Genomic DNA, 14,286 nt, shown 5'->3' with positions numbered 1-14,286 from the left:
GACTTACTACTTATGCAAGTTCCTACCTTATTGAAAATAAGCGTTGTTCCTTAGGATCAGTGCTGATGAGTCGACTTCCTCAACTTCTGCATAATGCTAAATTTATCTTGAGTATTTACACACTTAAGGGGTAGTGTTGTAAACTTTCCTAGTTTAAGTGTGATTGTGTAAATCTTAGATTAGCTTTGATTCTAGTTATCAATTCCTATTACAACTTGTATTACTTGGGGAAGAATGAATATTTTCTCTCCTTTTATTATTATAATAAAGACACAATGTAGGAGAGATAACAATACATATTTCTTTACAATTTTACAAATACATCCCTCTCAATCTTTCTACCCTTGCCACCGACCATCTTTAATCTTGTCAGATAAAATAGACTACAACACCTAATTAAAAAGTTTAAAAATGTAATCGATTAAAATTAAAATTAAAATTAAAATTCATATAAAAAATTGGCAGCTTTATGTAAGTTGAGGGATAAACCGACAAACATCTCCAATAATGATAAAAGAAAGATTTGTACTTTGGAGGCAGTAGCAGCCGTCTTAGATACAAAAACTAGCTCCCATTTTCCACTGTCCACATCCGGCCAACACCCCCACATTTCCTTAGCTGGCTTCTGTTGTTCATCCACCACCACCCGCCGCCCAAATACCATCCATCCCACTACATAACCACCACCCAAAATGCAATCACCGGCGGCAACAATGGCGGCGGCGATGCTCCTCCTCCTCCTGCCGATGGCGTCGATTGTGGTGACTGTGGGAGCAGCCAACACAAACAGCGTGTACAGTCCATGCTTAGACACCAAGATTCAGAGGTCCGACGGCTTCACATTCGGGATCGCATTCTCGTCCAAGAACTCCTTCTTCCTAAACGGGAACCAGTCGCATCAGCTCTCCCCCTGCGACCGCCGCCTCTCGCTGTCCTCCGCCAAGTCCCAGCTCGCGCTCTTTAGACCCAAAGTCGATGAGATCTCCCTCCTCACTATCAACACCTCTTCTTTCCAACCGGTAAATGAAACTCTTATATTTTACTGTTCTTCTGCTACAGTTTTTGAGCTGGATTGAAATGCGACTGTTTGATTACCCAATTGATGGGATTGGTTCCGATGCTCTTGATTCTTTGTACCATGTATGTTCATGTGATTATCCATTAGCCCACTTGGATTTAAACCCTTTTGTGACTATTTTAGCCGGCAATGTAGCGATAAGTGAGCAATAGAATCTGACATCTTTAGAAAGGAAAATTGAATTGTACAAATCGTACTGTGAGAGTTACATAAGCTGGGGAGGTCAAGTTAGCAAGATTTCTTAATTAAATAGTGAAAAGAAACTACGGTGCATTCGTTTAAGTCTACAAGGATCTTCTAGTCTTTAGTTTTCTTCTGCATCATGTTCACTGAAGAATTTTTATTTTACAATATAATGTTTGGAGTGCATTTGGTTTAGCGGGCTTTGTTTGAGGGTAAAGGGTGAAAGAATTGGATTGCTTTTGATCATTTGCTGTTACCTCCGTGTAAGAGATACAAAGCTGCCGAGGCTCATACTTGTACTGAAATTGTCTGGGGTTCTTGTAGATACAGATGTATTATTCGATTTTCTGAGTATTAGAATAACTATTAGCTGCATTTTAGTGCTGTGTTAAGAGACATGAAATGGATATTTTTTTTCCTGTTTTTGTAGTAATTAACTGTTCTGCTAATCCATGATATGTAATGCTTTCACTTAGAGAAATTTGCATGATTCAGAAGCTCTATCTAACGTATGATCGTGATTCATGAGTAGTATGCACTGACTAGTGAGCTTCATACATGGTTACGGAAGATAAAGGAAATTACAGAGGAAGAGGATACTTTGGGATCTTCTGAGGAGCTGTCTTATTGACTGTTTCATTATTTCAGTATAACTTCAAGAGGAATCATTTCTGATCAATGACTACGGAAGAAAATGCTAACCTATGACTAAGAAATTCCATTGAGAGATTTAGATTTGCTTCATGAATTTTGATAGGGTACTTGACCTTCAGATAGAATTCGGTGCGGGCTTTCCTTTTCTGCTGTCAACTAATACTACTCATCCCATTATATCTGAAGGTCGAATTTGGTCCTTCTTGCAAGGCTCTCCCACTCTTAATATTGGTTGTGAAGATCGGCACAGGGGTAATCTCAAGCTCAGTGACATTTATTATAGGCCTGTTAGCTGGAGCATTTATTTTGCCACCATTTATTGGTATATTTGGAAGTGGAGACGTAAAAAAAACATATACGATCAATTCCAGCTTCCCTGTAACCCAAAATTTAGGTTTCTGACTTTCATAGATACTGGGGTGGAGGAAGCCAACTCCTCTGCTGTTCGCAATCCCCCACGTAGTAACGTCTTACTTGGTTTGAGTTGGAATCCCTCTCCTCATAGTACAATCAAGTTAGAAAAGATATAAGGGTGTGGAAAACAAATCATTCATTGTCATGGGAAACCTGGAAATAATTTTGCCCCTATAAAATATAAGAAGCTAAACGTAATTACATCAGTGGTGTTGTTTGGCAACTTTGGCTTTGTGTATGTTGACTTGTTGCTTTTCTTAACTTTGTATTCATTTTCCTGTCCTGTGTTTTATCGTGACATGGATCACGTCATTAAATGATATGCCCTTTTGAGCTTTCTAGGATTCATATGGTGGATACATGGTGGCGTTCGCTGGAAGAAAATATGCTGCAAGATCTCTCCCTGCCTTTGTTGCAAACAGCACATACATAGTGACAAGTTTTACCTTGGTAAGTATGCATAATTTTGAAGAGTTTCCCTCTCTTGCACATGAAAGGACAAAAATTAAGGGTAGTGCTATCCACACACCCATTTTTACTTCTCATACACCCTCTTAATTTTTGGCCGTTGGATCGAATGAATTGAAGAAGACCAATGGCAAAAAATTGACAAAGGTGTGTAGGAGTTAAAAATGGGTTGAATAGCACTTTCCAAAAAGAATGGTTGAGATTTAACTAAATCTCATTTGGTTAAATCTCAACCCTTCACTCGTGAAAAAACATGTGCGGGGGAGAATTTCCGTAACTTTGAAAGAGTCGATGTTTGTTAAATGGTTTTCCTTTTGTAAATTCTCTAATCCAACAAATGGGTTTTGGTGAAGGTACTCGAGTTTCAAAAGGGTAGGCTGCAAAACTTGTATTGGAAGAGAGATGGGTGTGCCAAATGCACAGGAAACTCCAATTTTGTTTGTCTTAACAAACAAGACTGCGCCATTAAAATGTCAAGCTGTAAAAACAGAGGGGGTTCTGTAGATTGCAGTCTCGGGATACAACTGGCTTTCTCCGGTACAGATAAACATCTCTCGGTTCTCAATTCATGGTATGAGGTGGAGAACCTTCGGCAGTATTCTCTCTATGGCTTGTATTCCAATCTCAGAGATTCTCTCACTAGCCAGTATAACAAGTTCTTCTAAACCTCTACTCCAAAGTATCAATTTATTGTGTTCGTGCATAATGATGTTTGATTTTGTCATTCTTAATCGTTGCTTCCTCTGTCTGTCCTCATTGTTGTCCTCTCTGTTTTTTTTGCGATTTGGTATATCGAAATTTCTACAGATGTTGGACTTGTAATTATTACCGGTATACGATTGTTGCGAGTGATATGTTTTTCTAGACCTGTTATTGTTGCAATCAGATATTCATCGTTTCATGCTGTGCAGCAGATAGAGTTGTCGTGTAAATTGAGTGAACATCATTAACAGGGAGGACACGAACATAAACTACGAGTTATGACAGGTTTAGTGAACATCATATTCCGTGTCCTTAAAATTCTGATAGCATTTTCGCAACACTTGTGTTGTTGCAATGTTCTGTAACCGCGGCAACGTATATTTGTACATACAAATTCCTCTTCCCAATTAAAAAAGAAATGTCCGGTATATGTTTTAAAGAATAACCGGAAGCTATCCGGTAGAAACTTATATACCGATTAATCTCATGAAAACCTAAAATATTTCAAGAGAAACAGGAAATCCGACGACCATTTCAATTGTTCTGAATGTCTAATTTCATACCTAAATTGGGATGCTGCAGAATCTGAAACTCGATCAGTAATGAATACCGTGTGGTATATGCTGCCTCAGTGCTCTGTAGCTGGAAAAGAGGATGGGGAGGCGGAAAAGATGTGAAATCTTCAACTTCTTCGGCTTGTTGCATTCATGAAGCGAGGTTGCTGATGCCAAAATAGACTGTTTTCTGTTGAAAGGCATTAATAGCGTAATCAACTACAAAATGGCCGAACTGTGATTTGAAACGAAGGCCATATCCGAGCCCAACTCCGAATCCTGGTTTGCCAAGCCTCAGAGCTGGGTTTCCTGAAACTCCAAAATTAAATCGACTTGATATCAGGCAGATAAACAAATTTAGGAGAACTACAATAACAACGGAAAAGGTAATGTGGTAATGTGGTCATGTAGTAACAAACAGAAGGTTAATTGCGGTCAAGGATTACCAAGAGCAAGATAATCACCCTAAGACGCAGTAAGTTGCCCATGTATCTTATAAGAGGGTTGGAAACTAAGCCTCTGAGCCTGCACCAAACTCGGTCAACCAAGTTCCACTTGTACGATTGTATCAAATTTTCACTCTCAATTTGGTTGAGCTACTTTGCAGGTTGGGTTGGTTACTAAAGGCGGGGACTTAAAAAGTGATTAGTTACTCCAATCAGCGGTAGAACTTACCACTGGAAAGAGACTGGACTTGGGTATGCTGGGTGGAGTGCTACCTTTGACAACAGGTTGTTTGTATCAATGACTCGGCTATGGAAAAGAAAAACCTTCTAAGACACAGCTCTCCAGGATCGAACTCTCATTTGTTCTGCTAAGTTGCTAACCAAGTGTTGCTTTTTGGGGCTTACTGCTAAAACTGGCCGCACAAAAATATTATTTCGTCAGCTGGCCCTTAAAAACATTTGTAACAATGTGAACCTTTACTGATCAAGTTGAAAAGAGAGGGACCACATTGACGGGGTTAAATTGCAACTAAATTCACTGAAAAGATTTAACTCATGTCATTCTTCATCCACTCTTGTATTTGAGTGTTCACGTGGCAGTGGTTAACTTGAGCTGCTTGATATAGCTTGAGTTCTGAAACAGCATCATTGTTGCAAGGCCACCGACTCACTGCAAAATAGAACCAGAGCAATGGCATCCCTAATGCTAAAACGAAAAATGGACAGCAGGCACAATAAGTCAATTCCTTGAAAAGAAATTGTAAGATTAGCTCATCAGCAAGAGAGGAGTGCTGGTGAGGTAGAGAGTGCTATTGAAGAAAATAAGGAGTAAATCAGTGCTTGAATAGCAGGGTTCACCAAGATGGTGAATAAACAAGGTTAAGAAAGCTAACAAGGGTAGAGGAATACACTGCCAGCGAAACCAATAGGAGGGCAGTCAAGTGGAAAGGATGAAAACCGAACAAGATGGGAAATATTCTTGGTCAAGACTCAAAACAATACTCGGGCAATGCGAAAGGTGGATATTCCAACAATTAATAGAAACTAACAGAAAAATTGGGTAAGGAAGTGAAGTTCTTTCAGTTGAGTTCAATGAAGGATAATCATAAAGTTATATACGTGTCCACATTCTTGGTAGGTAAGGCTGATATTGGTTCCAAGATTACCTAGTTGGAAAAGGAAGACATCAGCAGTATGGTTCAGAAGTCTTCCACACCAACATTGTCACTGACCGTTCACGACCAAAATACAGACGAGTGCTTTGGAATCAATTGGTCAAAAGACGTTACGGTAAAGGATCTTCGCATCAGTTCTTTCTGAAGACAACAGAAAGAACCGGTATAACAGCACCAGCCCTCAGTTCCTTGCCTAAAAGGTCCACATATAACAGCACCAATCTCAAGCCCAAGGTGACAAGTGACAACAACAGAGGTAAGTGCAAAATCAGTAGCTTTAGGTACATGGTAACAACCTTACCTCCCAATAAGGGAAGGGAAAAGGCCTCTATTACAACTTTGATGAGGTTTTTAGATCGGTCATAAATTTCAAGATCAGAAACTTTTTTTTAATCTTCTCATCAGTTTGTTAGCCACAGCCTACAATGTATTTCCTTTCCCTTATTGAAACATTTAAAAAGCAGACTTAATTATTTGGATTAAATTTCCAAGACCGATAAACCAATAACCTAGTCAAAGAGTTGAAATATAACCAAGTGGAATTTGAACTCACCAGGTACATGATGAGAAGACCCCAAATCAGTTCCACAGTCCAAGAAAACAGCACCTTCCACCATCTTGTTCTAAACAGTAGATACAATTTGACCAAAAAAACAAAAGTAAATAGTGAGAATTCATATTTACTACAAACAAGTTGTAACAGATTAATTACTCACCAAATACGAGTAATAAGGTGCCTGATAAATCTAATTTGATCGTTTCTTTAAAAAAAAAAAAGTGTCTAGGTTAAGCCATATGGCACAGCTGAAAGAATGTTTCTATTCTATTGGTTTAAAACGATTACTGACAAATGATCTCATGGAAAAGTACTCGGGAAATTCTAGAATGACTTTCAAAGCTAACAAAATAATGCAACAAATGTCCTAGATTATTAGAATTTGAGGCCAAATAAAAACACTGAGTATATTACATACAAAAGGTAATGTCAACTCGCTATTTGCAACCAGGCACGATCTCCCAGATCCCACTGCTCCTTCACCGTACCCTCGAACACTGCCAAGACCTCCAATTGCAAATGCTTGGTAAGGTGCCATGTCCCCTACAGTGGAACCACCTGTCATTCTGTCCGAGGAAAAAGTATGGGTAACATAGATAGAAAAAGGTTAAAGCATCCATAAATTATACAAAGCAAATAGATATGAAGAATTGTGCTTCTGAATCACCAAGTGGAACTTATGAAGTTCCTGCTGTGAAAGTGCTTAAGAAAGCGAATAATACACAAACTCAAACCCAAGAATTACCGTGGTTCAGCGATGCACCTATATCCACAGTGAACACAACAAATCTCCACTATATTAATAACGGCTGAAATAAAATATCTTATCAAACCTTTAAGTTGAAGGCTTGATGAAAAACTAGAGAGGACAAGAACAAGAAAACAAGAAACATCTTTTTCTCTTCTACACACTCTTCCATTCAATATTCTCTCACTCTAATTCCTTGAGTGGTATTCAATTGTTTTGCTCTATGCTCACGCTCTCTCTGGAATGGTATCCCGCTCATATTTGGAGTGGAATTCTGAACGGTATTCTCTCTTGCGTGCGGTCCAAATTCATGTCAGAAACTTTCCTTATATATCCACAAAAGAGGGCTTTACCAATTGGGAACTAATTACCAAAACATATTCCTTCTTCAACTGGGAAAGCAAGTCCAACTGGGAATAGGATATCATCAAAGACTACTAGTTCTAATTCATGTCAAATGCTTATTGCACGCTTGCTTCCACCTTTTACATTGTACAAACACTGCCCTCTTGCTCAAACTCTGTACAATAGAATGAGGAACTAGCTCACCTTGTCAAGAGAAATGCCGGCCCAAGTTTGACTCCCTTGGATGCAACGAATTTAAACTTGTTGAAGATTAGCCATTTAGATAGAACTGGTATCCCTTGTTCTATCTGCAGACTGAACTGCACTCAAGACAAACTCCCTGTTAGTTTCACATATCATCTTTCACATTATAGATCAAGATATGAAGAAGTCTTACATGAAAAAAACTATGATCATTTGCCTTTGCGTACTGAGATTCTTGCTTTAGAACTACCATACTATCATGGGGACTTCCACTGCATGAAAATCATCTTATAACATAAAAAGATTTGTCAAACAAATTCAGAAACTAAAGTGCTCAAAAGCTAGATTACCTGCAAGTGACAGGAAACCCATCAAGATCTAGGCTGATAGGGCGCCCATTATCATTCACTGGCCGGACATGCTGTATAGCACACAATGAATTACCGGGGAGTGACAGTGTAGAAGAAATTAGATACCACAAGAATTTTTATAAGTGGATAATGTAGTAAGGTACCTCGAACTTTATGCTAGTTGTGCTACTCCATTTGGAACTTGAAGGTTCATTCAGATCCATGCCCATCGATAATCGAGATAAATTCACACCTCCACTACCTGAACGTGAGAAATTGTCCATGGGAATGCCGTGAACCCCTATCTCGGGTGAAATAGAATGCTGAGATGTAAAAAGGGAAACAAAATTTGTATCAATTATGGACGGGTGACACTAATAGAGAAACCGGATTGCTAAATAGACTGTAGTGAAGTCGTTTATAGTTTTTTTAAGATTCTCCAAGTTGAATAACACAAAAAGAAGATATAAATAAATAACCTGTATTACAAAGGACTGTTGAGCTAGCCATTCGGGTCTCGGTCTTCTATAAGCCAGCAAAACATTAGAATCATACAGCCCCTTATCCCATGACACATCAAGCTTCTCACTTCCCCCAAATAAATTTGGATGTTTGATGCAAAGACTGCAATGGGAAACAAAAACGTAACAGGTTTGTTCAACTAGCCAAAAAACGATGTTATCCCCATATCCTTTCTTTACCCAAATTGCATATCCCGCAAACCAAAAGACCGAAAACTTCAAAACATCAAGAACCCAAATTTCATAAGCTAAAATAAGATAAAAGAAAAGGACACTCTTACCTTCCAATTATCAGAGACAGAGGACTGCCACTACCATTACTGTGAGAAAGGGAATGGAATCAATCAATCATCCAATGGCGGAAAACAAAGAGTAGAAGGAATGAAAGGAACAAGAACCTCAAAGGAGGAAGCATCAACGAAGCACAAAGCTTGTGAGTGAAATCAACATTGACGTCAATCTTGGCTGTTACATTATTGAACACAAGAATTATGCAGAAATAAAAAAACCAACCCATTAATCCCAAACAAAAACAAAACAAGAAGAAAACTTTCACAAACAAATTAACTAACAATCTTGGGTAATGAAATGAAGGATTGTTACTATCTCACCTTTGCCAGCATGAATGCTCTTCTGTGCTCCCATCCCGTTCCGATTAACTTTCCTTAATCAGCCATTAAAATTTGAATGGGAATTTAGGACTTTCGAAGGGATTGGGCACTTGCATGAATGAAGAAGCTACCTAGTGTTCCACAGCGTAGAGGGGAGAGAGAATGAGAGAGAGAGAGAGAGAGGGAGAGACTGATGTCCTTAAAAGTGTAATTTGAGCGAGGAGAAAGGGGAAGAAGCAGTTCCTTGCTTCCAATGTTTGTTATCCCTTTTGCTTCTTCAGTGGTCTTCTCTCCACGTGGGTTCCAAGTTTGGGAGCGTTCCATTTTCTGAAAAAACAAAATTCGTCATAAACTAGAACTTCTAATGCTATTCAATACTAAAATTTAGTGTTATTCTTTTTTATTGGTAAATGAGAGGTCTTAAATTTGATTCTTATTAAAGACGAATTTGAACAACAGTATTGCTAGCCCATTGTAAGACCAAGTCCACCCATCTCATTGATGTAGATAATATCGTTTGTTAAAAAAAAAATAAAAAAAAAACCTAAACTTAAACTTTTAATACATCAACAATCAAATAAAAAAGCATTGTTGGGCCATTAAAGAAATAGACCTATCCCAAATATGCGTGTTGAAAATTGAAAGCCCATACTCGAAATAGCATCAAGGACAAAGTTTATTTCTCGAGAGATATGCTTCCACATCACACAATGGAATGAGGATGTCATTCAGTGAATTGTTGAAATTTTTTATATTATTTAATATATTTAATTTCCTTAATTGAATGAACATTTAAATGGTGGGTTTTCAGCAGGAAAACAAAAGGCACTAAGCAGTTCATGTTTGTTGGATTCGTTTTTCCTCAATTTCCAGGAGGTACTTAATGGAAGAATGCATGACTTTATGTGCATGGTACTTGATTGAAGTGAAAACAAAACTCACTCATCCAGCTCGTAATGACGATGGTGGTAGTGACTATGGTCATCCAAATGATTGAAAATACATCTAGATGAAGTTATAAAGGTTAACACACAACCGCAAACTAATAATGTTGTATCTTCTGAATCACTTTGGCAAATGGTCCTGGCCAATTTGCACGAAGGTATAAAGGTTATGTCATCAATGTGTCCAAATTTCATACGAAAGAAGGCGAAAAAAGTATGACTACTCAAAATTGTTGGTGTTGTTTCGAAAGTAGACACTACGAGCTATGCTACTATTAAGGACAAAAGGCCTTGCTAAGGTGATGTCACCTATTATGGAATGTTGAAAGATGTGGTTGAAATCCAATATACCAATGCCTTGAAATTTGTTTTGTTCAAGTGCGATTGGGTTTATGCTCTTGATGGAGTGAAAGAAGATGAGTTTAAATTCACATTAGTGAATTTTAATCATTTGTTATACAAAGATAATGTTATTGGGAACGAGCCTTTGATTTTAGCATGAGACGCAAAGTAAGTTCGTTATATACAGGATCCAATTGATCTAGATTGGCATGTTGTTGTTAATATGACTCTGAGGGATCTATTTGATATGCATTGAACATATTCTTCTCAAACCCCAACAATAGTGCCTCAAGTAGATCCTTATGCACCCTAGCAATTGGATGAAACTATATTATGAATGATGATGATGATGTTGGTTGGGTCAGGGAAGGAGTGGATGGGGGCAACCGTAGACACAAATGTTGAAGAAGTTGATGATCCTCCTGAAAATGAGATGGAAGAATGATTGGTCATATAGTGCATTAGTCGCTAGTTATATTGCAAATTCTTTGAATCATGTGACCATTTCATTACTTCTAATTGACATTATCTATTTTTTGTCATTGTAATTGATATTATGTTTATTAGTGCATGTCTTCTTTATATATATATAAGGTAATTGGCTATATATTATATTTATTTACATCAACTTTTTGTGATGAATCATCATGTATATATTTTAATTTTTTTGTCCAACTAGAAATGGCACTAAAGTGAGGAAGAGGTAAAACAGTGAAGGAACTCATTCCCCATCTCCAGTGAGAGCTAAAAAGGGTAGGTCACAAGCCCGATCATCTCTGCAGCGTGGACAAAGTTCGAATCAGCCTCAACTATTTAGTGGTCTCAACATGCCACATTCAATTAGACCCAACAATAACCACCAGTTACAAAGCCTACACAATCTCAGTTAGAGACACAACTACTTCAACACAATCCATTTGCCTCTAGTCATGAAGATGAGCTTTCGACGACTTCATTAGACGAAACATGTTTACAATGCTAAAGGACCATTAATTTTTCTTAGTGTTTTATTCTATGGTTCAAATCATATTTTTCTTATAGTGAATTTATAGGTGAAATTAGTCTAAAGGTATTAGGAAAGGTCGGGGTGCTGCTATTTCTATCCCAGAGTGGGGGACTAAAACAAAAGTTCATATTGATTTTGATTGTAAATGGAAGCCAATAAAAGAAAATGCAATCAAGTTTAGTGGAAAACTTGGAATTATAGAACGAAATAGTCAAAGGGTTCCTCTAACATATGTTTCATGGGCTAAAATGTTTGATCATATAATAGATGACATTTGGAAAGAAGTCACGGTAAACAACACTTCAAAACTTATTAATTTTACTCGTGTGAGTAAGTCTTCATTTCATTAATAGTTATAGTTTAATAATTGTAGGATAACACGGATGTCCCTGATGCATATAAATTTCATTGCTTAAAGGTCATTGGCAATAGATGGAGGGATTGGAAATGTCGGGTTAAGCATAGATGGTATGACCCATAGTGGATTGATGAACAACATTTATTCTTCACTCCCCCTCAAGTCACTACAGATTTATGGAAGACGCTAGTAAAGTATTGGGACCTCCTGAATGTAGAGTAAATTGAGAAGAATAATATTATTAAGTTTATAATAGTGATGAATTATGGTTGCTTTAAACATCTATTGGAATGTTCTCAGGCAAATAAGGTTAATCGTGCACATTGAAGTACTTCTCATAGGACTGGGAGCACTAGTTTTTGACTTAACAAATTAGTTTCTTCTCATAGGCATGTTTATTTTCTAAAGAAACAAAAATAACACAATTAAATTGTATATGTATAAGTGCAAGTTTAAATTTTCACGTGAGCTTGTCTTTTTTTTTTGGACTCGTCAAATATGTAGTAGCACAAAGAGATAGACACCTTTGGTACATGACATTCACAAAGTAGAAAAGTCTTCATTAGTAGAGAGAAATTATAAAAGAACAAACAAACTAGTTGCAATAGTAGTGTTATTGTACAGAGCATTATGAAACTAAGAGGGTAAATCTTATGTAAACTAGTGGCAGCAACTATGCTCTAAACTTTCATAATTTGGGGCTTATGTAAATTGTCTCTCTGTATAAGAACCTCTTTTTTTTTTTTTTTTTTTTTTTTTTTGAACTGCAACCTTTGTATAACAACCTCTTAATAGGAACCTCCTCTGTGTAATCCAAAAACATCATAATCCTATTCTTTAACAATTATGAACAGTTTGATTAACATTTTGTGATTAGTTTTTGGCTTTCATGGATAGCTGGACAGTCATGAATATTATTAAAACATCAGATTGCATTTGACATGGAAAGCTAGAAGTCTTTTCTGCATTGAAAGAATTCATTACTAACACGATTATATATGTTGTTCTCTTAAAATGAGATAGAAGAGAGAGAAAATTGATCGATTAAGCATGCTTATAAAAACGCGAACAAGGAAAACAAAGAATGACGATGAAGACTTTTGACAAGGAAAGTGGCGACATTGTTGCAAGTACGAATTATTTTTCCCTCAAAATATATGACGAAGATTGCATATTCGCATCGTTTTTATTAGTTAAGTTGTGTATTATTTTTATGTTTTGGTCATGTGAATTGATTGGGGCATGTTTAGAATCAATTTAATGAATGCTTGGAAGAAGGGAAGATCATGAGCATGATGAGGATTATCGAGCGGAGGTGTTTACTAGAGTTATGGGACATGATGCACATGGACATATTTGCATGTATGAAATAGGTACAACTCCATCTCAAGATTTTGGTCAAAGTTCAAGATCTTCTGACATTAATGAGGATAGCATACGAGAGGAGGTAGAAAGACAATATAAGACCCAAATAGATAATCTTAAATCAAAGCATGATTAGAGATCTTCGATCCAAGTACAATGAAGTCAGTTTGAAACTCTATCTCATGATGACTCATTGGTTTCCAAGTTAACACATCAGCAAGCAAAAATGGACATGTATACTATATTCTAATGTGATTATGTTTTCTTTTCAATTTATTAGAACAATTTAGATGTGACAAGTAGATTAATTTTGATTTCTTCTATTTATTGTTTTGATGTTAAATATAGATGTCAAATACATCAAACCAGCAACAAGGAACACTTGGAATGAGCACCAGCCTCAGTTAGACCCACATACATAGAAGCAATTGCTTTCATAAAAGATTTGTGAGAAGAACATTGTATTGATAAATTAGATTAAACTTTTTATTGAAAGTTATGTAATTTTCATTTCAAGTTTGGATGGAAGGTTATGATGGAGAGTCTCAATCATAATTAAACTTTTGAACTATGTTGGGGCATTTGAAATAAAGAATATGTTCATGAACTTTTGGGACAAGATTTTTCATATTTGACCTTTCACTCTTTAGTAGGATTATGAATTAGGATATATGAATGGTGTTTTTTAATGTTAGCAATTATAAAGCACAATTCAACATTTGATATTGGTACAATTGTGAATAAGATTAAAAAATGCAGCCTAATGCTTTTGTAGAAAATTTCATTTCTGACATTTTTTTATTTCGACAAGAATAAATTGTAGGGTTTAAGCATTTACGACGCGTCAAACACATCAAAAATATTTTATTTAATTTCACATCATAGCAGTTACGACGTCAACTTTGTGTTGCAAAACTGTCGTAAAATAACTTTGCGACCCTAACAATACGTCACAATAAATTGGGAAAACTTCACAGTACGGGTTTTTTTGCAACGCAAGTACAAGCGTCGCATGATTGGCGCTATACCACAATTTGTGACGCTTTCATGGTTTTACATGACGAGATTTTAGCGTCATATTTAAAGAGTTTTTTTTTTTTTTTTTTTTTTTTTTGTAATGAATATCATTTTTCTTTGGATGCTTTTATCATTTTTTTAGGAAGAAAGAAGATTAATTCAAAGAGAAACCTTGGAGACACCCAAGACCTCGAGAATCATACAGGAGAGCCTTTTTTGCTTGGGTAGGAAAACACTCATCCCAA

The 14,286-nt window shown here is 36.7% G+C and overlaps 2 protein-coding genes and 1 pseudogene across 2 annotated transcripts; 2 read left to right on the top strand and 1 right to left on the bottom strand.

Moving 5' to 3' along the window:
• Positions 1–517: 517 nt before the first annotated feature.
• On the top strand, positions 518–3,665 carry LOC137742159 (uncharacterized). Its single transcript, XM_068481933.2, has 3 exons — positions 518–1,019; positions 2,672–2,779; positions 3,151–3,665. Exons 1-3 carry the CDS (start codon positions 693–695, stop codon positions 3,460–3,462), a joined length of 747 nt encoding a protein of 248 aa, XP_068338034.2. The 5' UTR covers positions 518–692; the 3' UTR covers positions 3,463–3,665.
• Positions 3,666–3,806: 141 nt separating this feature from the next.
• On the bottom strand, positions 3,807–9,338 carry LOC137742158 (Outer membrane OMP85 family protein). Its single transcript, XM_068481931.2, has 11 exons — positions 9,010–9,338; positions 8,797–8,863; positions 8,680–8,718; positions 8,357–8,501; positions 8,042–8,200; positions 7,878–7,948; positions 7,721–7,799; positions 7,528–7,643; positions 6,649–6,796; positions 6,228–6,297; positions 3,807–4,362 (listed from the first exon to the last, which is right to left on the bottom strand). Exons 1-11 carry the CDS (start codon positions 9,041–9,043, stop codon positions 4,205–4,207), a joined length of 1,086 nt encoding a protein of 361 aa, XP_068338032.2. The 5' UTR covers positions 9,044–9,338; the 3' UTR covers positions 3,807–4,204.
• A 748-nt stretch (positions 9,339–10,086) lies between these two features.
• On the top strand, positions 10,087–13,233 carry LOC148692947 (uncharacterized; annotated as a pseudogene).
• The last annotated feature ends 1,053 nt before the right edge of the window (positions 13,234–14,286 follow it).

Source organism: Pyrus communis, chromosome 11 (assembly GCF_041283825.1).
Source record: "Pyrus communis isolate YQ-2024b chromosome 11, ASM4128382v1, whole genome shotgun sequence".
Lineage (NCBI taxonomy): Eukaryota > Viridiplantae > Streptophyta > Magnoliopsida > Rosales > Rosaceae > Pyrus > Pyrus communis.
The sequence above is the reverse complement of the archived record's forward strand: the minus strand, read 5'-3'. Positions and strand labels throughout refer to the sequence as shown.

What these genes read in the sequence shown, in the direction of transcription:
- LOC137742158 (XM_068481931.2), bottom strand. Translation starts at nt 9,043, where the DNA reads ATGGGAGCACAGAAGAGCATTCATGCTGGCAAAG. An exon ending in CAACTAGCATAAAGTTCGAG is followed by an intron (nt 7,949 to 8,041) that starts GTACCTTACTAC and finishes TGTGCTATACAG; the next exon opens with CATGTCCGGCCAGTGAATGA. An exon ending in GCGAGTTGACATTACCTTTT is followed by an intron (nt 6,298 to 6,648) that starts GTATGTAATATA and finishes TCTACTGTTTAG; the next exon opens with AACAAGATGGTGGAAGGTGC.
- LOC137742159 (XM_068481933.2), top strand. Translation starts at nt 693, where the DNA reads ATGCAATCACCGGCGGCAACAATGGCGGCGGCGATGCTCCTCCTCCTC. An exon ending in ACACCTCTTCTTTCCAACCG is followed by an intron (nt 1,020 to 2,671) that starts GTAAATGAAACT and finishes TGAGCTTTCTAG; the next exon opens with GATTCATATGGTGGATACAT. An exon ending in TAGTGACAAGTTTTACCTTG is followed by an intron (nt 2,780 to 3,150) that starts GTAAGTATGCAT and finishes GTTTTGGTGAAG; the next exon opens with GTACTCGAGTTTCAAAAGGG.